The sequence below is a fragment of the Phycodurus eques genome, chromosome 1 (assembly GCF_024500275.1).
Source record: "Phycodurus eques isolate BA_2022a chromosome 1, UOR_Pequ_1.1, whole genome shotgun sequence".
Classification (NCBI taxonomy): Eukaryota; Metazoa; Chordata; class Actinopteri; order Syngnathiformes; family Syngnathidae; genus Phycodurus; species Phycodurus eques.
Genome location: NC_084525.1, coordinates 18,768,221 through 18,792,097, shown reverse-complemented (window position 1 = coordinate 18,792,097; position 23,877 = coordinate 18,768,221). Strand labels below are relative to the sequence as shown.

At 40.8% G+C, this 23,877-nt stretch overlaps 1 protein-coding gene across 2 annotated transcripts in view; it reads right to left on the bottom strand.

Moving 5' to 3' along the window:
• Positions 1-23,877, bottom strand: part of cntn3a.1 (contactin 3a, tandem duplicate 1) — a 124,232-nt gene that overhangs the window by 52,982 nt on the left and 47,373 nt on the right. For both annotated transcript variants that reach the window (XM_061681658.1, XM_061681667.1), the window contains 2 exons: positions 17,689-17,864; positions 4,808-4,903 (listed from right to left, as the gene is read on the bottom strand). In XM_061681658.1, the coding sequence (XP_061537642.1) occupies positions 4,808-4,903; positions 17,689-17,864 (272 nt within the window). The remainder of the gene's footprint in view (positions 1-4,807; positions 4,904-17,688; positions 17,865-23,877) is intronic.

The window sequence follows — 23,877 nt, the reverse complement described above, 5'->3', positions numbered from 1 at the left end:
TCATGTGGATATTATCCTCTATAAAATAGTAAGTGAATGAGAGAAAGTCTTTGTGAGCTACAGGCGCAAACTATACCATCCATCCTTCAAACAAAACAAAAACAAAAACAAAAAAGCTGAGAAGACAGACTGTACGGGTCAGATATTTTAGGACCTTTTCTAAATGGAAAATCCCGAAACTAACAACCAGTAACGCTGCTTAATCAACTTTGGCCGTATGTCCTTTGCGCATCCTGAACACAGCCCAGGTGTTGTAATGAGTAGGGCAGGCTAACTACTAAAAGCAGAAAATTCAAAATTTGTGTTCCAAGAGATATGAAAAAGCCTGAGGCTTAGATAAATGCCTCTTTGCATTCAAATGCACAAGTTCCTTTTTTATTAAATAATGCATTCTAACCATAATCCATCCATCCATTTTCCGTACCCCTTATCCTCACTGAGGTCGCGGGCGTGCTGGAGCCTATCCCAGCTATCCTCGGGCGAGAGGCGGGGTACACCCTGAACTGGTTGCCAGCCAATCGCATGGCAGATACAGTACAAACAAACAACCATTCACACTCAAATTCAAAACTACGGGCAATTTAGAACCTTCAGTCAATCTACCACACATGTTCTTGGGATGTGGGAAGAAACTAGAGTACCTGGAGAAAACCCGCGCAGGCATGGGGAAAACATGCAAACTCCACACAGGCGGGACCGGGGATTGTACCCGGGTCCTCAGAACTGTGAGGTTGACGCTCTAACCAGTCAGCCACCGTGCCGCCACTCCACACATAATGTAGATTTTAAATGGAACTGTACATACATGCTGAAAATTTCTTCAAAATTCCTTTCCAAACACTTTGTACAGGTGCTTTCCCAGTTGAATTTGTGGAACATAAAATGTAGTTTGTCAGATCTAATTGACATCAACAAAAAACGTTTTCTCAAATACATGGTGATAAAATTCAGATTATAACTATGTATCAGCATTAACTAAAATAGCTGATAAACTTGAAGGCAAATCATTTCAAACAATGCAGAACAGCTGATTCTTAATAAACATTTCACTACTATGTATTTCAGGAGGATAGATGGAGAGTAAATGAAGTGCAAGCCTGTTTGTACATGGTTTTCAAATAACCCTCAAAGGGATTTGGCACATGCAATCAATCAAAAGTGAAATCAGTAAAAGTCGGCTCACTTATGGGCCCATCACATTTGTGAATCTGTTACCTTACCCCCTCACAGTATTAGATAGATATGACAAATATTTTCTTATATGGTATATTTATCATCCTGATATGGGGTCAATGTTGGGGGTCAGTGTTGAAGGCTCAAAAAAAAATAGGGGTGCGTGGTTTATGCGGTAGATCAGGGATGGGTCACGCTACGAGGGGGCCACATAGGACAGTGTACTTCCTCATCAGATGTATGGCAAATTGCCAATTTTAAATATGATCAAAATATGTGCATATGTCTGTGTTTTATTGAACCAATGTAAATCAGTGTCTTAATTAATAAAATGTACAAAAGATCCACTCTTCAACAACAAAGGATTTGAAGCAATCAAGAGTTTTTTTTCAGTGCAAAGGGCTCTCTTACATACAAACATTACCGTTCAAACACGGCACAAAACTGCTGAAAAGCAGTTTTCAGCAGTTAAGTGCAATAACTCATTTTGTGCATGTTTTTCACAAAAATCAACATAGTCTAAATTGTAATATTATACTATGTTTGTCCTACATGTTATTCAACATTCCAAAAGTATTTCGCCTTCTCACTTTACAGTATAGGGCAGTTCACTCTGCTTTGCTGAAGGAGCCCAGGTGCATCTCCTGTTCTCCTGCTTGTTTTAGTAACTCTTCATGCACTTTAAAAGGTCTGTCAATGATTCTTGTGACGAAAAAACACTTTTGTTTGTGTACTTTTGATTTGAAAGATCGGCAGCTTCGGTATACAGTGGTCCCTTGCGATACGAGTTTAATTTGCTCTGTGACCATACTCTTATCTCAAAACATAATTCCCTATTAAAATGAATGGAAATGCAATTAATCTGTTCCATTCTCCCCAAAAGCACCACCATTTTGCATTTTTTAAAAAGTGTCATTATATTGTAAAATACAGTCATTTAACTGGTTTTATGAAGTGTAAACAAACCAAACGTGTCATACACACGCAGACACAATTTCTGGTTTTCATTTGCGTTCTGTCTTTAAATGCTCTCTCTCTCTCTCTCTCGCCACACTCGCTCGATCCCCGCCTATTGTGCAGTGCTACCAACTTGCCGACTTTCTCGCTAAATCTAGCGACTTTGGAACTCCTCTAAGAGACTGTTTTTCTAGCGACTAGCGACTTTTTCGGATGTTTTGGAGACATGAAAGCACATATCAGGCGGCACGCAGTTAATGTTCTCAAGGAGCTGCCATTAGCCGCTCCGCCATCGCAAAGCACTCACAGGTTCACAGTCCCAATCCCATCATTCATTTTAATGAGCCATTCAATGGATTCGGTTTCTTCGTGAATGTCACAACAATCCAGTCTTTTGATCAAATTTGATACTGTAACATTTAACAATGCAGAACAAAATTGATCCAAATGTAAAGAAAACAAACTAAGAATCAGCAGAAGTTAATCTGCAGTTGTAATTGTACTTGGTATTTTTTTTATTAAAAGTCTGTCGTCAACAGTTACGTTACCAAAAACTTTAAAATGTCTCTTAATAAGAACACTTGCACTCAACAGTTCGGTATTGTGTACAGAAACACAGTAACAATATTTGCATCCCCACCTGACCTTCAATTCATCTTTCATAATGTTATGCAATAGCCAACCTGCTGTTGTCCAAACCCTCCACATCCCATCAGTGTGAATGGCTCGCATCTTCTGCAGACATATCTGCGCAAGTTCTCTGGGGTAAAGTGGATCTCTTGTCCACAGCTTCAAATAAAAATATTTTTAAACGCCCTTGGCTATTATTATTTTGTGTGTGTGTGTTGTTTGCCCATGTGGCTGGCAGTGATGTTTTCCATTGTACACAGTGTATGCTTAATGGAGGCTATGTGGTTGTTTCAAATACACGTGTAATTCTCTTTATTTTATGGTTAGCTTGACACTAAACTGAATCCTGATGCCCTGCGGTGGGGAAGGGTCCGATGTGTCCTCGCCACCTCGTGGTGCGAGGTGTGGCGTCCTGGGATTTTATGACCAGCCTCCAAGGGGGTGGTTCCCCCCCCCCTTCTCTTTCTCACCACCAAAAGGGAAACTGGACCGCCTCTGAATGTTACTTTTTCCATTTTAGGATTATTTTGTGGTTTAAACCCATTGGAATAAAATATTAATAGTTGGATTTAAGATGACGAGACCATTTTCCAACTTTGCTTTGTCTCGTGCATAAACTCTTTAATCCCTGTAACGAATGTTTCAATTGTATGTGGTTGTTGAGAACACTAATATTTGCAATCTGGCATTTGTGTTGTGTGGGGTAAAACATTTTATCCGCTTCAGTTGGCAAACAGACTTGACATCAGACATTCAAATTTGCAGAAATACAATCACTAGTGGCATTCATGTAAAGTTCTTAAAATATTATATCACATTCAAATCCAGTGAAGATTGTGATTAGTTAATCCGGGGTTACAGTGGCTTTCCATACCTGTGGGTGTCGCTAGTGCTGCGTCAATTGTCCCAGCCAGGAGTGGCAAGTCACTGAACACAGCAGGAAAGAGAAATCTTTGTTGGGGAGACTCTTCAGGCTGGCTGGTGGTGGAGGTTAATTAATTTAGCACCCGGGTGAGAAACCACGTGTGTGCCTCAGCTTTGATGCTACTTCGGACGCTCTGTAATTCATTTAGCACCCCTGTGCGAAGTTGAATCTCGCATCCCCGTGGTCGTCTCCCTTGGCGGGGGAGCGGCGACAGCGCTGCAGCTTGGTCTGGAGTTTGGGGTCACGGTGCCATTGGACGAGAGCATGTCCGTTACAGTCTATTACATTCAACTATATTTTCTGCTATTGATGGAAGACCTTTTGACTTGTGTGAAGAGTCATTCCCATGCATGAGGTCTCAGATTTTAAAGAGTGATTTACAATCCTGGAATCTTACAAATCCTGCCACAGACAGTTTTGCTCCAATCTTCTTGCCAAAGGTTTCCTTACACTTAATGAAAATCCATGTGCCTTACAAAAGCATTCCACAGCAAAATGGCTCAGGTGGTAAAGTAGTTGTCTCCCAAGCCAAAGGTTATGGGTTCCATTCTGAGCCCCTGTGACCATGACGGTGTCCTTGAGCTAGATAGTCAACTACTGTATGTGTGGGACTTGACAGTGAACCACTGAATACTAAAGCAGTGCCACACAGTGTATCTGGCCAATTCAACTTAGAAGACCCACTGAAAAAAAGGTAACCGTGAAAGACATCAAGCATTTTGTGTGCCTTTTGTTAGGCATTGGGCTTACAAGGAGAAGATGAGGTTTTGTTCTTCCCATTGTCACATGAAAGTGACTACCATACTACTGATGTTCCTGACTGAAAGGTACCAATAGTTGGTGTAGTATGGATCATTTATCTTTATACCAAACTTTTGATCATGTAATTTAACTGAATTTAATTGTTCTGCTTGTTGGGGTTATGGGAGCATCATTCTGTTCAGTACGACACTGACATTGAAAGAATAGTTCAGAATATTGAGTATCCCATAAACAAGAATAACAATTAAAGAATAATTTATTTTGTATGTATTTGATCATGGAAATGTTGTCAAATGGCTAGGTTACTGATTAATTCAAGTAATGCATAGTTTTTAATTATAAAATAAAAAGCCATCTTACCTCCAGAGTGGAGGGGTGTGCCACACAGTAAGACCACGCCTTGACCTTCACGGACCCTCACTGGATTTCTTCTTTGACTCTTGAAATTCTCCAAGTCTGTTTATGCAAAGAAAAAGCAATAAAGGGGAATAATCATTTCATTTCTCACAAAAAGAAACAAGAAAACAAGAAAAGTTGTTCAAAAAAACCCACAAAAACAACTTTTCTTGTTTTCTTGCAAAAAAAAACAACAAAAAAAACAAAAAACAACTTTTCTTGTTTTCTTGGACAGCACCGTCAGTCATATCTTTGGTTTCTCCATGAATTTATATTTGATTCTTAGACTACCGCTTAAGACTGTGCATCAATCCATAATGTTTTAATATTTGTATGAGACACAAATGTTTGCATAGAAGCAGACACGGCCTTCTAAAGTGCTTAAATACTTCTGACCGTGGCAGAATGCATTTCCTTTAGTATAAGTCACACTAGAGTGAATTTAATTGCAATTGCACATTGTTATCACTTTCTGTTTCATCCACTGACTGCACACAGACCAGTAGCCATTAAATGACTACGACTGAAAGAACAATTACATGTTAACAACCTGCTGAGACCAGAACATTGAGGCAGTAATCTTTGCCTCTTCTTGCCTGTATCTCAATGATATTGCATGTAGTGCAGAGAGAAACCATGAGGCAGCTGCACAGGCAGATGAAAAAAACAAAGAAAATTGTCTCTGCATTTCTAATACTTTAATTAAGTTGTTTTTCTATTTTGTACTGGCAGATTGTTGATATGCATCCATAGCAAATGGAACCTCTATGGCTGATCCATGTTGATTTTCTTCAAGAAATATTATTTATAGGAACTGATACAGCACAATTAAGGTTCCACTAGAGTCTTAAGCGGCATAAACTGTAGAGCCCTCTATCTGGGCTGAAGCTCAAGAGACTATGTGGTATTTATTTTGTCCCTTTCTTGTTGTCATGGCACAACTGCTTTAGAAAGTGACAAACCTGAGGAGACAGGTGGAAGTCAATGCAAACAATTCGCAGCACAAGTCAGACAACAAACTGATAGAAAGAAATTGTTTGACAGGAAAGAAGTAGAAACTGCACCAGAAATAATTAAGAAGTAAAACACAACACAAAAACTGCAAGGAAAAAAACTGACAAACATTAAGCTCAAATAAAGAGCAAATGATCCAGCACAGGTGGCACGGTGGATGACCGGTTAGAGCGTCTGCCTCACAGTTCTGAGGACCGGGGTTCAATCCCCGGCCCCGCCTGTGTGGAGTTTGCATGTTCTCCCCGTGCCTACATGGGTTTTCTCCGTGCACTCCGGTTTCCTCCCACATCCCAAAAACATGCATGGTAGGTTAATTGAAGTCTCTAAATTGCTCGTAGGTGTGAATCTGAGTGCGGATGGTTGTTTGTTTGTATGTGCCCTGCGATTGACTGGCAACCAGTCCAGGGTGTAACCCGCCTCCCGCCCGATGATAGCTGGGATAGGCTCCAGCACTCCCGCGGCTCAGAAAATGGATGAATGGATGATCCAGCACAATTGCAAAGAAACTGAAGACTGACATATACTCTGCACTGTTAAGACAAGACACCGGTGGGAGATACAATGTCAGGTGGTGCATGGTGATTGAGTAGAGGAAATAGACTGAAAACAAATGAGATACAGATGACAATAAAGTTGGCCAATATGTCATGTGGATGGTATTTATTTGTCCGCCATGATGGAGGTCATTCGAAGGATAAGCTAGACTTGAAAAAGAAAGACTAGTAGGTCAACTCGTGTTCGTTTTCATTCCTTTTTGTTTCTGTATAACCCTAACATATCAGCTATGTTATAAATGTTCCTGTATCCTTAGGTGTGCAAAGATCAAGGTTAAAAAGTTGACAAAAGTATTGAGAAACTTTGGATGCAGTGGCAAAGACAACACAATGACAAAGTAGCCATCACAAACAACTATGAACCTTACATAATTCACACATCTCTCACCTCTTAACTATGTGTGCAGACAAGCAGAAATAAAACCGAGGCTGTTTCAATTAATGACCTAGAATAGATAAAAGCCTAGCTTACTTCAGCTAAAACAGCACTGACTTTGCCTAACATTGGCCTCAATGCTACATAGCGGTTAGCATGGTGCGAGTCAGCCGCAATTCCGGTAATCAAAGAATCCAACATTTCTGACATGTATGTACGTTTAATATAATACCACAGAAACAATCGACCAATATCCAGTGTAAGACATATATTTTATCAAATTTAACTAAAATTTAACCATTTAAAAACTGGAGATACAGCGGCTGAAATAAATATTTACCACATCACCATTTTTCTCACTATTCCAAAGGTGCTATTGACCTGTAAATGTTACCAGATGTTGGGAACAACCCAAGTAATCCACACATGCAAAGAAACAAATAAGCTCAGAAATTAAGTTGTGTAGGTGGCACGGTTGACGATTGGTTAGAGCGTCTGCGTCACAGTTCTGAGGACCGGGGTTCAATCCCCGGCCCCGCCTGTGTGGAGTTTACATGTTCTCCCCATGCCTGCGTGGGTTTTCTCCGAGCACTCTGGTTTCCTCCCACATCCCAAAAACATGCATGGTGGGTTGATTTAGGACTCTAGATTGCCTGTAGGTGTGAATGTGTGTGCAAACGGTTGTTTGTTTCTCTGTGCCCTGCGATTGACTGCCGACCAGTTCGGGGTATACCCCGCCTCCTGCCCAATGATAGCTGGGATAGGCTCCAGCACTCCCATGACCCTTGTGAGGATAAGTGGCTCAGAAAATTGATGGATGGATGGATGGATTAAGTTGTATAAAAATTTAAGTATTGAACACATGAAGAAAGGGAGGTGCAAAAGGCATGGATATCAAAGACAACACCTAAAATCTATCAATAATCAAACAGCAAACCAGCTGATTGAATATCAGATATTCAATCAGCTGGTGCAGTATTAATTGATGGCCTACAAAAAGGTCTCATTGCCAAGGTGTGTCAAGACACATCTCATGAGCAGAGAGCTGTCTCTAGACCATCGCAAACTAATTGCTGCAAAACAGAACGATGGCATTGATTCCAGGTGCATAGCTGAACGTTCCACTGAGCACGGTTGGGGCCATAATACGTAAGTGGAAAGCCAATCATACCACCATAAATTTGCCTCGATCAGGTGCTTCTCGCAAGATTTCTGACAGAGGAGTGCAAAGAATAATCAGAAGAGTTGTTCAAGAGCCAAGGACCCGGAATTAGCAGGTACTGTTGTCACAAGGAAAACTGTGAGTAATGCACTCCGCCGCCATGGCCTGTATGCACGCTCACCACGCACGAGCCCATTGCTGGGGAAAAAAAGCATGTCAAAGCTCGTTTAAAGTTTGCTGGACAACATTTGGACAAGCCAGTTAAATACTGGGAGACTATAGTCTGGTCGGATGAGAGCAAAATTGAACTGTTTGGATGCCATAATGCAGACGACGTTTGGACGAGAAATGGCGCTGCACATCACCCTAAAAACACCATACCAACAGTGAAGTTCGGAGGTGGGAACATGATGGGGTGGGGCTTCTTTTCAGCAAATGGTACTGGTAAACTTCACATTATTGAAGGAAGGATGAATGGGCAAATGCACCGAGACATTCTTGACAAAAATCTGCTGTCATTTACGAGGATGATGATAATGAAACGAGGGTGGACATTTCACCAGGATAATGATCCAAACATACTGCCAGGGAAACTCTCAATTGGTATCTTTTTTTGTTTTCAAAGAACAGGCAGAGACATGAGAAAAATATGAGACTCCTTAAACTCTGAGACTGCAACTCCACTGATTAATATTCACCTTGCATATGCTGGGGTGTAAATGAGCTTGATACACTAAAAGTCATCAATGCCTGACAAGCCAAGCTGTTCTGCACCCCTGGATCATTTTATCAAGCCTATCACAGCTCTGCACCTCCATGTGCTTCTCCATGGCGCTGCTTGGGCTATTTTGAGTGCTTTCAGATCCATGAAATTGAATGTGAATTAGCTGTTTTGGGCTAGCTACTCCAATGTGACCCACTGTAATGAATGAAATTACACAAAAGAAAAATCGAAGGACTTCTCTCGGGGGGTAAAGAAGAGAAGAAGCCAATGTCATTGATGACTTAACTGAGACTCACCAGCCAACCAAATGTCACATACAATTTCCTCCCACATTAAAGATGCCATATTTTACCAAACCAAATTTTCTAGAATTTGAGATGTAATATTGGCTAATTGGTGCCTCAGTAAACATGTGAAATATGAATTAAAGTTGTTCAGGCATTCCTGAGTTCCAGAAATCTTTCTGCCGAGAGGCCTGAAATCAGCTCATTACAATTTCTCGAGCTTATCTATGTCAGTAGCAAAGATCTCCGCCTAGTTCTCCGCTCCCAAGCCAGCACTGTCAACATAACAAACACGTGTGCTCTCACAAGTGTGTCCTCTACACGGAGGCAACCAATCAAAGGAAAGGGGGATGTCTCAACCAAATGTAGACAAAGCGGATACAAAACTGAGTCAAACAGAAGTAGCTTTACTTGTATGACAAAACCAAGGTGTTTTTTGACATGAAATTGGCACTTTTATACTAAATCCATGTTAGAGAGTCACTCTATGGAGGTCTAAATAGCCACAAATATGGGACATTTAATTTCTAAATAACTCAAAGGTGAGCAGAGATTACCAATCGCTGTGTCACAGCACTTTCGTGATCTGTGAGAGATTATGAGGTGTGAAATGATCTAATTTAACTTAATTTGTCTGAATTATCTGCGATTGGCTGGCAACCAGTTCAGGGTGTACCCTGCCTCCTGCCCGATGATAGCTGGGATAGGGTCCAGCACGCCCGTGACCGGAGTGAGGAGAAGCGGCTCATATATTGGATGGATGGATGTCTGAATTATTTATTTACTACTTACTTTGTTCATCAATCTATTGCAGCGACATATAGTGACAGGCAAAACAAGGCAAAATAAGCCTTTATGTTTTTTTTTTTTTGTTTTTTTTTTATAAAGGATATGCATACACAAACTTGTTTTGAATGTTATCATGAGAGTCTTGTGGAGGGCTAGCCATTAGTTTGATCAATAACTACCAAATACTTTTTCAGCAATATGTCAAACTGTAAATGTCTGACCTTGGGGGTAAGATGTCCCCGACCCATATGGGGTAAGAGACACCCCCATGATTTAGAATATCTTGCCTTGCTATTGTTATATTTCATCTAACATATCAACGTATTAGCTAAGCAACTGTAAGAAGTAAGAAGTGTACTGTATACATATTATAAATGTGTATACACTATACTTCCAAAAGTATTCGCTAACCTGCCTTGAATCAAAGATGATTTTAAGTGATATGCCATTCTAAATCGATGTGATTTCATGATGTTGGTCTAGCCTTTGCACCTTCAACTCTTGTGGGAAGGCTTATGGGAATTTTTGCCCATTCTTCCTGGAGCATATTTGTGAGGTCACACACTGATGTTGGACGAGAAGGCCTGGCTCACGGTGCACTCGAAATCAACCCAAAAGTGTTCTATCGGGTTGAGGGCAGGATTTTGCGCAGGCCACTCATGTTCATCCATACCAAATTCTCCCAAACTTGTATTTATGGACCTTGCTTTGTGCACTGGTGCACAGACATGTTGGAATAGGAAGGGGTGATCCCCAAACTGTTTGACTGTCCAAAATCTCTTGGTCTCTGGGAGAGCTGGCAAAAAAATATTTTAAAAAATATTTATTATTTTAAAAATATTTTTTTTCAATATCGTCCGATGTCGAATATTATCACAATTATTAATTTTTGTTTATAATCTTTACAAATCTTTTTTAAATAGCTGTTTTTTAAGCATCTGCACTGAAAGAGAGTAGTTCTACATTTTCTTTAACGCCTTTTGTTAACAGCACTCCTTATAGTCAAAATTTAAAACAGTAACCCCAACATGATATTGGCATACTAAGCAAATAAGGCAAAAAAAAATTCCCTCAACAGCGCAACGAATGTAGAAAAATATAACAACAGTGTACTAGTTTGAAGTCCTGAGTATTTTTGGAGGTACAAGATTCAAAATAAACAAACTGCCCCCTCTGTGATAATGAAGACACTTTGGGTTGTAAATAGTGTCATTCTCCAGTTATGATGCTATTGTTATTGTTGATTCTATTATTGCTACTTTCAAATGTGGATCATCTTTAATAGTAATACAGATTAAGTAGTTTTGCCATTTTACCCCACCTGAATAATGATGACATGATTGATTGTTGCTTTGGTCTGGTGATCACCGCTAGCTAACTGGTGATGCTATGTGTGCTGTGCAGTGAGTGATAGGCCATAGTTAATAGCATTGCTCCACATTACTTTGGAGACGCCACCACACAACCGACTGGCTGCTCTGTGAGTTTCCATCGCCGGTCAGGAGCATGGACAAAGAGTGGACGCTGAGGACGCAGCGTGCTCTGTGTGACAATGGCTGAGTTGGAACTGGAGTTTTGATTTTACCAGCCAAGGAGGCGCGTTTTCTGTTTCCTCCCACAACCGGCAACTGGAAGTTGAGCAGGAAAAGGATGACTCTGATAGGCTGTTATCACGCACATTCCCGCCGTGTTAGGTCGAGGAAATACGTAAACAGTTGATAATTGAGATTGATGGGAAATTTATCACAATCTTCGATATCGATCATATAGTCGTCCAGCCCTAATTCAGAGTTTCTTTCACTGGAGCTCGGGGGCTAATAATTTGGACATTACTAACTCTGTGGGTACAGTTTGGAGATGGCCCCTTCCTGTTCCAACATGACTGTGCATCAGTGCACAAATCAAGGTTGATAAAGCCACGGATGAGAGAGTTTGATGCGGATGAACTTGACTGCCCTGCACAATCCTGACCTCAACCCTATAGAACACTTTTGGATGAATTAGAGCAGAGACTGGCTTCTCGTCCAACATCAGTGTGTAACCTCATGAACGTGTGTGCGTGTGTGTGTGTACATGTGCATGCAAGTGTGTGTGTGTGAAGTGTGTGTTCCTGTCAACTTTTTATTTGATTTAAAATAACATACGTTACTCATCTTTTAAAAAAATCTTTGCAATTGTGATTTTTCACAGGCCTATGTGTTATAAATTTGCAATAATCAAACTTTTGTTAATGTAGTAATATATAATAATAAATAAATAAAAATAATAATTTCTGTTCTGGTGGCATGGTGGATGACTGGTTAGAGCGTCAGCCTCACAGTTCTGAGGACCCGGGTTCAATCCCCGGCCCCGCCTGTGTGGAGTTTGCATGTTCTCCCCGTGCCTGCGTGGGTTTTCTCCGGGCACTCCGGTTTCCTCCCACATCCCAAAAACATGCATTAATTGGAGACTCTAAATTGCCCATAGGTGTGAATGTGAGTGCGAATGGTTGTCTGTTTGTATATGCCCTGCGATTGGCTGGCAACCAGTTCAGGGTGTACCCTGCCTCTTGCCCAATGACAGCTGGGATAGGCTCCAGCACGCCCGCGACCCTAGTGAGGAGAAAATGGATGGATGGATGAATTTCTGTTCTAACATTTGTGTTTTAGTTTAACTAAGATCAATGTCAAAATTTTAAAATAAAGTTTAAAATTATGCACATAACAAATTTGGTAGTTTTGGTCAAGACATATTTTGTCGGACCATTGTAGATGCAGTACAGCAAGACAAAGATGCCCACACCCCACAGAGGCCCCCGTGGCGCCACCTCGTCGCCCGTCACTTAGCCACCATTGCAAGTGTCGCTGTTTGCTGGGCGCTTTCTTGTGTGCCACAGGCTCGCAGCTGAACTCAATTATACTGAGAAAGGAAAGAATCAGTTCATCAAATGATTCCAGTACCCTCAAAAGATTGGTTCATTTGAATGAGGTCTTCTTCAACAACAACACTACTCGACACTAGCGCTGTGCTCCCCCCAAAAAAGAAAAGAAAAAAAAAAGCACACTGATACAATCGAATTACGTGCGTATTTAACACATTCAGTGCACATGAGCACTTACGCTTCACTTATGTGCACCCCTGATTATGCATAAATACCAAGTTTGCATCGATCAAAATGCAGGGGGTGTCTTACCTCAGTAGGGGGGGCATCTTCCACAAGGCCCTCAAAATGCAGTAGGCGTCTTACCTCAGTAGGGCGGGCATCTTCCACAGGCCCTCGGTGGCTGCAACCTTTACAACATTTTATATTTTGTTTTATTAAAAACAATGTTGTAGTCTGGTGTGATTTCATTACCCTCTAAATGTGTTTACTTAGGCATAATTATAGTGTACATATTATGTTGATCTTCAAATTACTTATCTTTTCTAGGAAAATAGATATCTTTTTCACTTCCCTATATAGGACAGGAAGAATTCTGCATACTGTTCAATTTCAAAACATAATCATTACTCTTTAGTCATAATTGTTAATAAATTATGGCATCAACATTTGTTATTTTAATGTACTCTAATTTCTCGTGTATAATGCTCATTTCCCCCCCCCAAAAATTGTCAAAAGTCGATTATGCATGGGTATGAGGTAAATGAAAAAAATTCTTTCACATTTTATATAAGTTTATCTATTCCTAGGAGTTGCAAAAAATGTGTACTTTCATTCCAATATATGTCATGTCTAATGTTAAAAATGGATATCAGATTAATCAGATCTCAAAAGTCAAAATGAAAAATCAGCACTCTATTTTGTAAACAAACAAATAACATTGTTGATAGAGTGGATTGGATAGTTCATGCACGGACATTAATTTTGTGCAATGTACTTCTTCTACAAATGTATTCTACTGCGTGCTCTTTTTGTATTGGCTGTATCCACTATCGCTGCTGAAACAATGCAAATGTCCCCATTGTGGGACTAATAAAGGTTATCTTATAAATATTTATTAATATAATTGTAGTGACTCTGACCCAGTTGCCAGAACCACCACTGCTCAGCCTCCGGAACAGTGGATGCTGAGCTACCCAGATACGCTGAGTTTTCCGAACGTGCTAGCGGACCCCAGACCCAAGGTGGGGAGAGAGACAGTCATATTCTCCCAAGGAGGCATGACGAAAAAACATTTTTCGTCTTCCGCCTCTTTTTTTTTTTTTTTTTTTTTTTTTATTTATTAATTTTTTTTCTACGTTTTTCTTTTTCAACCAAATCGGTCTCCGTGGTTCCTGACACGCACCCAGAGAGAGACCACTCCCAGAGGCCAGCTGATGTACGGTCATGAGTAGACATGGCAAGTGCTTGCCAAGACTGTACAATATTAGTACCTAATAATTTCAGGGAAATTACTATCTTCAGACAAAATCTCAACTTTGTCCTCTCTCGCTCTCTCTCTCTCTCTCTCTCTCTCTCTCGTCCGGAATGGACGTGTTAAACGCTCGCGTTTCCCACTTGAGACCAACACACAATGTTCTATTTCCCTTTTCGTAAGCCTATTTTCCTTCTTTTTGCCATTATTAGTGTTATTTTCTTTCTTTAGTTAGACCCCTTTGTGTGTTTCCCTCTAGATCCATTGTAGATGTTATTAAATATACTATAAAATTCCACTCTTGGTTGTATTTTGTGTGTGTTCTGAGTTTAAGTAAGCCTCTGTCATGTAGAACTCAAAATTTCATAAAGTAGCAACCTTAGCATTATGAGACTGATAAAAAGGTTAAAAAGGTTTCTCATAGGTTGAAAATGATTTGTAAATCATTGTATTCTGTTTTTATTTATGTTTAACACAACGTCCCAACTTCATTGGAATTGGGGTTGTATAAAATAATCTCTAAATCGAATAATTGCTCTAAATGTGTATTGAGATTTTGGTCTCTACACTGTACAGATTCAACCAATATAAAGTCAGCATCTCTATTTCATTTTTGTAATAGGAAACACCCCCCGACCCACACAAAAGAGAAAAAAAAAGCATTAAATGCAAAAGTGATGAACTCAATGTGTTCTGCAAATGTGTGCTGAAAATTTTATTTTTGTGCAAGGGTTATTTATCCTGACTGCATTGAAGACTGTCTTTGTCTGCACGGAATACAGTATATTAAGTGTGCACATTATATTTCACTAATGCAAATAAAAAAATTCTCACCTCAACAGGGTGACTAATAACCACACAAAAACAGATCTTTATGATGTTTGAAATGTGTCAGTTGCTTGGTGAACTGCAGTCAATCAATCAAGCCAGCCATCTCTTTGCATAATGCATTCAAACTGTTCTATTCACACTGTGTGTACTTTTGCTTTCTTCTCAAAATAACAACACTGCAGAGTATAGCTACATTTACAGTACTGCTTTCTTCTGTGAATCTTGGGCTAAAAATTCAGGCTTTTCATTCAGATTTCAAGAAACACTGGCTCCCTCATCGATACAGTTCAAAAGACGCCTGATTTTAAGGTAGAAACATTGAATAATGAGTACACAGCTCATGGAGTTGACCTCAGAAAGAAGAAGTGATAAATATCTTACACTTTTAAGATAGCTGGATAAGACAGGAAGAATGCAAAGGAGGAGTAATTACAGGACTTAATTTGATAGAAGAAATCACGAGCAGCTATATACAAGGGAGTCACGTCCTGCTTTGCTTTTATATATACAGCCATTTCATCCTTCATTGAACACAGTGTTACACCCTTGTGGATTTATATACAGCTCACTAACTCAGCTATGCATTTCTCCTTATTAGAACATTGACCCAATGCAGCATGCCTGTATTGCAGACATTGCAATCGTTGATGTAATTTTACAAAACCCTTCCATTTAGAACCAAAATAACAGGCAGATTATGAAAGTCAATCTGGATAGACAAACGTCTAGATTAGTCAATCCAGCACTTGTAAGAGTGAAATAGAGCCCTCTATTTAAAAGATTAAGTCATTGTTGTCATCTGGATCAAGAATCTTTATACTTGTCAGGGTTTAAGGCTGTACCAGATGGTAAGAGAAACTGTTATATCATCCATCTGGCAGAGGATTACAAATGTTCCGAACTCGTACATATGAACTACACATCCATGGGATTGGAGCTGCAGAGATATCATTGGCTGAGGCAAATCTAAGAAATTAATAGAGTCAGCAGGGAGTCACATAACACAAAGACATTGTTGAAGTGTTGTTTTTAGAAATAATGTCTGTCCTCTGTTCTCAAGAAACCAGTCCTGATTATATTATCAGATACGGACGAAGATACAAGCCCTGGCTTCATTGGGGGGACTTTGTCTTTGTCGAACACAACATGTAGCCGATGGAAATGTCAGTCTCGAGGTGTTTGAAAAAGCATATTGTCCTACAGTCTCTTACAAATGACCGGGACTGACTGTCATAAAAGGCTGCTGATCTGTGAGTTATTTCCTTGGCTGGAGACATGCCCAATCACACAACACACTTAATTAAGTTAAACCTGGAGCAATAAATATGATGTATGACATATCAGCACTAAAACTTGTCCCCATCTGTTGACAAAAGCTGTGAGTCCCAGGTCTGGCCCAGGAGATGGATGGGAACCATCACAATGAAATGCATTTTAGGTCATGGCTGAAAATTGACAGGGGGTATGAATATGACAAACAATCTGATAGAACATCAGCCCAACAATCTGTACTGTACTCTGGGGACAAGGACGCACCAAACCTAGCCAAGATGGGTACATGTGGTACCCCAGCATGTACCTGGAAATCACTTGCACGTCTTCTGTATGGCAGAGAGACAGACATCAGCATCCTGTCTTTTAATCGATAGGAGGACTGTTTGTCATTTGATATGGGCTCCCCATCAAGAGTGCAGACCCCAAGCTCACCTTGCCATCAGAGATGCCTCAGATGCTAATAAAATGTGACGGATGAGTCCTGTAAAGCAGCAACTATACTGGGTCTGTCAAGGCCGTGTCGCACAATCACACAGGCTTCATCAAATGGATCGCAAGTTTAGAAACACCAGGCAGCGTGAAACACCTGAGTGAAGCACTAGAGCGGTAATGTGATTTATATAAACATGAAAAGCTGATTTGCGTTTTCTTCTTACTAACTCAATGGAGGATGTTATTGTTGGAAGATCACATCTAACATTTCTTACAGAATCCCGTTGGGTCATTATATTTTCAGCAAAATGCTAGGTCTGTTCGAATGAAAGCTTAAATCAGGCAAAAAACAGGCTGAGCGAAAAACATCTGCAGTTCATTTGAAGAGACCTACATTTTAAATATGTGAAATTAAAACAAAAATCAACACAAATAGAATAAGCAAAAAAAAAGAAAGCTTGTGTAAAAGATTTAGATTTAAAGTAGGACAATACCTGTTACTATAATCAAGGGTTACTTAAAACCATCCAACCATCCATTCTCAACACCGCTTACCCTGGTTAGGGTCACGGGGTGCTGGAGCCTATCCCAGCTAGCTTCGGGCAAAAGGCGGACTACACCCTGAACTGGTCGCCAGTCAGTCGCAGGGCATATATAGACACGGACAACCATTCGCAGTCACATTCACACCATCACTGAGGGGGAACTGAACCCACGCTGCCCGCACCAAAGTCAGGCGAGTGTACCACTAAACCATCAGTGACTTACTTACACCCTCTTATCTCAATTCATCAATTTTATAAAAGAAATGGACTTCATCTTAAACCCCTTTTATCCACAATTTGTGGCAAAATATCAGCAGAAAAATACATTTCGATAGCCTTTTCTGGTTGAGTTTTTGCATAAGCACACAGCTCACAAAGGCAAATTTGGAAAAATGTAACTCATTATGAAATTTTCAAATATTTCCTTCTAAATTCTCATGAGATTGTATTGCTTTTCTGTTAATAAATATATTTTTATATTTTTTTGTTTCCTAAACAATAAATAGTTTCCCAATGTGAACTTACAGGCAATGTGAAGACTAGCCTCTCTGCTGACAATGGTGCCAAATGAGTTTGATGCCAGACATTGAAATATGCCAGCATCGTCTGCCTTACTCAGTTGGGTAATATGCAAGTTTCCTCCCATGAGGGAATATCGTGACCTTGGTGTCGGAATGATGAAAGTGTCATTTAGCCTCCACCTGTGAAAATAAGACACAGAGGGAAATGAGAGAGTGAGCTGTAATACAGAATATTTTTAAAGAATGAAGAAATACGGTAACTGAGATTCTCCTAATATAGTATCTGGATTGCTTACCATTATGCAATCCGTGAGAGATTTTAGCTTCAACAACTTCTGACCCTGCTGAGAACTTTTATGGTAAACTTACATGCATGCTCCACAAAAACCCATGAAATGACGTGGTGTTCCTAATATAGTAACTGAATAATTTACCGTTATGCAATCTGTAAGAGATTTTAGCTTTAACTACTTCTGACCCTTCTGAGAACTTTTAAGGTAAGCTGACATACATGCTCCACATAAAACCCATTAAATATGTGGTGGGCCGCAGGGATCAATTTTAGGCCCTGTCCTTTTTAATCTCTATATGCTACCTCTTGACAGTGTAATCAGGAGGCATGGAGTGAATTTCCACAGCTATGCTGATGAAACGCAGCTGTACATCTCCATGTCTTCTGATGACACCAGTACAATGGATGAGATTTTTATCTCCATTTTAGACATCAAATCCTGGATAGGAGAGAACCTTCTCCACCTCAACCAGTACAAAACCTAAGTTTGTTTTAGTCATCGGCCCTGAAGCCCAAAGAGGGACATATGACTTAATTACAAGTAATGTGCTTAAAACCTTCCTTAAAACTAAAAAACCTTGGAGTTATTTTAGAGTCTGGGCTCACTTTTATTCCACACATTCAAAATATAACATAAATAGGATTTTATCACTTAAAGAACATAGCAATAGTCCTCTCCATTCTCTCTCGGGCCAACACAGAGATGAGAATGCACACTGTTATCTCCAGTCAGACTGACTATCGTAATGCCCTGCTTTTCTGACTATTGTAAGGCCCTGCTTTTTGGTCTTCCAAAAAAGAACTTTTCAGACTTAGAATTATTACAAAGCTTAACAGCACCTGTCCTGAAGACCAGAGGGTGGGAGCAAATTACGACAATTTGGGATGCCGTCAAGCTGAAGAAGGAGTCCTATTCGGCCTTTTTGGCCTGTGGGATTCCTGAGGCAGCTGATGGGTACCGGCTGGCCAAGCGGGATGCAGCTTTGGTGGTCGCTGAAGCAAAAATCACTACATTGCCTCCCTGTGTTTTTCAGGGTTGATTTTTAAGGTTATTTTGCTGGGTTTTAGGTGCGTTAATGATCTTGGGGCCTTCTTATCTCTCAGAAACCCCCATCTGTGCAACAGCCTCCCGGCTAAGAACTACATTTTTAATTGAGATTTACATTAATATTTAATTTAGCTTTTAACTAACATTTACATTTTTCTTTTTTCCTTTTTTTAATTTTCATTTTATTTTCATTGTTTATTATTATTTATTGTCTTTTGTCTTGATGCATATTTTATAGTTATAGGTTGTTTATTTGGAGTTTTATTAATAAATACACAAACATACAGACCCTTTCCAATAAATTAGAATACCATGGAAATGTTTTTTTATTTCCATAATTCCATTCAAAAAGTTTAACTTTCATAGGTTATAGATTCAGGGCCCACAATGTAAACAATTTAAAGTATTTATTTGTTATTTTTACATAACTTTATGCTGATCGGCTTTAATGTCATAATTCGCCGGTCCGATCAATGATGTCATTGATCGGCTCCGCAAAAGACATTTACTTATTACGGAGTACTGTAAATATCTGACGGCCAATGAAGTTATTTAAAAAATTAAAATTAAAAAATACCTTGTCGGCGGTGTGGGACAGACAACAAGTCTGAGACAGGCAACACGTAATGCCCGGCCGGATCAGACTACAAGACAAATTTGCTCTTTCACGATTGCACTGTCAGACTACTGCAATAAAATCTTGTATTCCGATACCACCGCATACTGTTTTTTATGATCATTGGGCTTTATCTTCCATCCATCCATTTTCTGAGCCACTTCTCCTCACGAGGGTTGCGGGAGTGCTGGAGCCTATCCCAGCTATCTTCGGGCACCCTGAACTGGTTGCCAGCCAATCGCAAGGCACATACAAACAAACAACCATTCGCACTCACATTCACACCTACTGGCAATTTAGAGTTGCCAATTAACCTACCACGCATGTTTTTGTGATGTGGGAGGACACCGGAGTGCCCGGAGAAAACCCACACGGGCACGGGGAGAACATGCAAACTCCACACAGGCGGGGCAGGGGATTGAACCCCGCTCCTCAGAACTGTGAGGGAGACGCTCTAACCAGTCGACCACTGTGCCGCCGGGCTTTATCTTGTCAACTCAAATGCGATCGGATACACTCGTTACCGTGGCGACCACAACAAGAGTGGAGCGCGCCGACGGTATTACAAGGACAATATGGGGGAAAACGTGTGTTGGTGGTCACCGGTGCTCAGGACAAGAGAGGACGTTCGTTTAAGGCTTGCTTGAGGTATGTTCACATACTTTTAATACGACACAAGCAGCAATAAAATGTTACATAGCCTAGCAAGCTACTGCTAGCACGATGGGTTGGACTTAAACATGCCGCCGTTCTGTCGAATCATGCTCTAAAGTTTCGGTGTGGGTGAAGTCATTTAATTACAAATAAAGTAATTTAATTACAGTAAGTTAGCACCCATTATTTATGTCATGTAACGTTAGTTTGACCTGACTGATTAGAATACACGATCTGACTAGAGCAGTGATTTCCAACCTTTATGGACCTAAAGAACATATTTTACAATTGAAAAGTCTCACAGCACACCAATAAACAAAAATTTCACAAAAAGTGGACACATTAATTACTGTATTTACTTCCTGCCATCAAATAGAAGACCATTCATTTGTTCTGTCTGTCACTATGCCTCACTGGCATAAATAGAGGAACAAAGACACATTATTTATTGTAAATATAATTTTTTGAGCAATTAAGTACACAAGTATTTACAGTAAATGAACAGGTCATTTAAATAGACACATTCCTCCATCTTGTGATCGGATCAGTGATTGGTTGTCGTTTTTTTAAACTCGCTGATCGGTGATCGGCCCCAAAAATCCTGATCGTGTAAAGTCTTATACATATATATATATATATACATATATATATATATATATATACATATATATATATATATATATATACATATATATACATATATATATATATATATATATATATATATATATATATATATATATATATATATATATATATATATATATATATATATATATATAGCAAATAGCAAATACGCCCTGACGGAACAAGGTGCCAGCATTAACCCCCACAGCTGTGAAACTCTGCATTCCTTCCTGCTGCCCTGCTGAGCCAGACGGTCTTTGGAAGCCTGGTTTATGTCACCAGGACCTTAATATAATTAACAGCTCCCCTAGAAACCTGGGTTTCCACCCATCAAAACCCCTTTTGGCGTGCAGCACTAAGATACTGACCAAAAGTTTGGCAAACCCGCTGTTCAAAGCAACTCAAAATAAAGTTCAAAGAACCATTTGCTCCTTTGAAATGCATGCAAGGCGCTGCGCCAAGCGCTCGATCTGGGACAATTGATGGAACACCAGCAACACCCACTGGCGGTGGAGAGTTACTGCAAGTCGCGAGCTGTGCCATAGATTTCACCGAATTTAAATGTTTGTTTTGTATTTTACGAACTTTGTATGAATGCTCCCATTATAAATCATGCCACCAATGTCACTAATGATTGTTTGCCACAGATCTGATGTCAAATCTGTTTGTCAACTGAATCAGATGAGATGTTTCACCTCACAATACAAATGACACATCCCAAATATTAAGTGCTGTCAGCCACCACCGATTTCTTTATCTTATATCCAATAATTAATTTCCTATTGCACTGGTTTTTAAAACCACAAATAACCCTAGGATGAAAATTAATACAAAGACGTGCGGTCTGTCTTCCTTTAGGTCCCTGGCGAGCCCCTCTCTCCTGTGCATAAAAGGCCAGAACCCCTTTGTTCTGGGCTCTTGTTTTTTTTCCAACCTGCCGAAGACCCTGGCAGAGCCAGGGAGCCCTGCATCTCACCACAAGGCGGCAGAGACGCACTCAACCTTCCTCGCCGCGCTGAGCGCAGAGGGCAGAAGCACTCTGTCCGCGCCCCGAAACCACAGTTTTGTGTCTGTGGGGTAGCTCGCGGATAAAAGATCCATCCAGAAGGAATTGCGGCGCAAGTTTCTGAGTCCGTGACAAACACTGTCACCAAGGCGCTTCGGCAACCCTACCCTTGCTGTTTCTCTGTTTTTCCTTTTTTTCTCTCTTTTTTCTTCAAATACACCTGTTCGGCAACCCGGCCCATCCATCTGGATGGCCGACCAGCCTGTCTAAATTCTTTTCAACACAACGGAGCCTATCCCAGCTGTCATCGGGCAGGAGGCGGGGTACACCCTGAACTAGTTGCCAGCCAATCGCAGGGCACATACAAACAAACAACCATTTGCACTCACAGTCACACCTACGGGCAATTTAGAGTTGCCAATTAACCTACCACACATGTTTTTGGGATGTGGGAGGGAACCGGAGTGCCCGGAGAAAACCCACGCAGGCATGGGGAGAACATGCAAACTCCACACAGGTGGGGCTGGGTATTGAACCCGGGTCCTCAGAACTGTGAGGCTGATGCTCTAACCAGTCGTCCACCGAGCCGCCGCTATAATTACATTTCCTAAAAAATTACACTTCCTGTGTCGTTTTTGTGTGTTTGAGTGCAACAATAAACACTTATTTCGTCCATGTAGCAAAGCTTCCACAAAAGAGAGATTCATTACAGGTACTTTACCTAAAGTTTATGAATACAAAAAGAGATGTGGTCCCCCTTTACGAGACAAAAATAGTTTGATTATAACGTTAAACGTAAACTCTGGCTAAACCGGAAGTTGCTTCCGGCGTAATCTTTTCCTAAATAAATTACGTTTTTATCCAAAACCAAATTACTCTACAAAAAAATTATATATATATATATATATATATGTATATATATATATATATATATATACATACACACACACACAACACACACACACACACACACAGAGAGATCTCGTTTTATGTGCCTCCCACGTCTCAGACGCACAAAAATTAGCGATCAATCTGTGTCTTCGGACACATGGCTTAGTACTCTGGCATGGTGATGGAAATCCTGCGTATGATTTTTTTGGGAAGACTAATTTGGCTGCATATGCACCGAAATTTCTGAATGGTGCAGCAAAAACAAAAAAACAAAAAACAAAACAAAAAAACAGAATGAGCACCTGCATGCATTCATTTGAGGAAGAAAAAAGAAAAAAAAATCTGAAAGCAGACACACGATGAGTTTCATCCCGAAAGCCCGGCACAGCCCTAAAGGGTAACGTGTGTGTCCCTTCTCATGGGCTCACCACCTGTGGGAGGGGCCATAGGGGTCGGGTGCAGTGCGAGCTGGGTGGTGGCCTAAGGCGGGGACCTTGGCGATCCGATCCTCGGTTACAGAAGCTGGCTCTAGGGACGTGGAATGTCACCTCTCTGGCAGGGAATGAGCCCGAGCTGGTGTGTGAGGTCGAGAAGTTCTGACTAGATATAGTCGGACTCGCCTCCACGCACAGCTTGGGCTCTGGTACCAGTCAATGACAGTGAGACCTGGAAGGGCTTAATTGGGAGGAACGGCCCCCCCGATCAGAACCCGAGGGGTGTTCTGTTATTGGACTTCTTCTCATCATGGATTGTCCATAACGAACACCATGTTCAAGCATAAGGGTGTCCACACGTGCACTTGGCACCAGGACACCCTAGGTCGCAGTTTGATGATCGACTTTGTGGTCATGTCATCGGACTTGTGGCCGCATGTCTTGGACACTCGGGTGAAGAGAGGGGCGGAGCTGTCAACTGATCACCACCTGGTGGTGAGTTGGCTCATGTTCCGCGCCTCGATTGCTGAGGCGGCCGACCGGAGCTGTGGCCGTAAGGTGGTTGGTGCCTGTCGTGGCGGCAATCCCCGAACCCGTTGGTGGACACCAACGGAGAGGGATGCCG